The sequence below is a fragment of the Vombatus ursinus genome, unplaced genomic scaffold, assembly GCF_900497805.2.
Source record: "Vombatus ursinus unplaced genomic scaffold, bare-nosed wombat genome assembly UNPS02014824.1, whole genome shotgun sequence".
Classification (NCBI taxonomy): domain Eukaryota; kingdom Metazoa; phylum Chordata; class Mammalia; order Diprotodontia; family Vombatidae; genus Vombatus; species Vombatus ursinus.
Window position 1 is genome coordinate 14,046 of NW_020954602.1, and position 1,038 is coordinate 15,083.

The window sequence follows — 1,038 nt, forward strand, 5'->3', positions numbered from 1 at the left end:
TAATAATAATAATAATAATTGTATTGATGATAGCTCTTTGTTTTTTCTTTTTATAAATTCTTACCTTGAACATAGCAGTCTGAGATTGCCAGCACAGCATGATATTATTATATATGAGATAACTAAAGATTTTCTTCTCATATCTTTTAGACTTGGAACACCTGTTGGTATTAAAGGAAGACCTGTTCTTTTTTTGGAAAACAAAAGAGCACCAAAGCAAGTAGAGAGCTTTGAAGACTTAAGAGAAGAAGTATTCAGTATGCTTTCTCATCTTGGTCCTAATCTGTCTCATGATGCTATCTTATTTGCAAAAGTGGTACGCTTAGGAAAAGCATTTATGAAGGAGGTAAGCACAATTTATGTTCCACTCCACACAGTTCCACACAAATTTTTATAATCATTGGAGTGTTTATTATTTATAGTTAGATTGATTGAGAAATGCAAAAATGAATGCTTTGAGTTATCTCTTATTTCATCTAGGCCTTAGTAAATAGTAGCAGTTTTCTTTGGTTGCATTTGGATCCCCAGCACCAAACCATTGGCATATTGTAGAAATTCCCTTCAAGTCTTTCCTCTCTTAAATAAGTCATTGTATTATATTCTTTAAAAAATCATAAAAATTTGTTACTGATTTTTCTTTTATAATCTTCTTTCCCACTATGTCTCTCTCCCCACTCTCCCACCCTGGAAGCCATCCCTTATAATAAAGAATTTAAATAATAGTTTGACAATCAAGTCTAAGAACGTATATAATATTTCCTTTTATGATACTCCACACTTACAAAAGGGAAGATTCTTTATTTCTTTCTAAGAGTCTGAACTTGTTCATTTAATTTAGTTTAGTTTTATTTGGTTTTGATTCGATTTGATTTGATTTTTTGCTTTTAGACTGTTGTAGTAATTCTCTGTATTTATTTGGTATAGTTTATATCTTTCTGATGATTCTATGTTCTTCATAGTTTCCTTTATTAGATTATGTAATGTTCTATGACATTCCTATAACACAATTTATATAGATGTTTTGCAGTCATCAGGCAT

The 1,038-nt window shown here is 30.3% G+C and overlaps 1 protein-coding gene across 1 annotated transcript in view; it reads left to right on the forward strand.

Moving 5' to 3' along the window:
* The window catches only part of LOC114024771 (THO complex subunit 2-like), a gene marked incomplete at its 5' end in the record, with an annotated part of 41,642 nt that overhangs the window by 13,703 nt on the left and 26,901 nt on the right, over positions 1–1,038 (forward strand). The window contains one exon of the mRNA XM_027837911.1: positions 151–346. Coding sequence (XP_027693712.1) covers positions 151–346 — 196 coding nt within the window. The remainder of the gene's footprint in view (positions 1–150; positions 347–1,038) is intronic.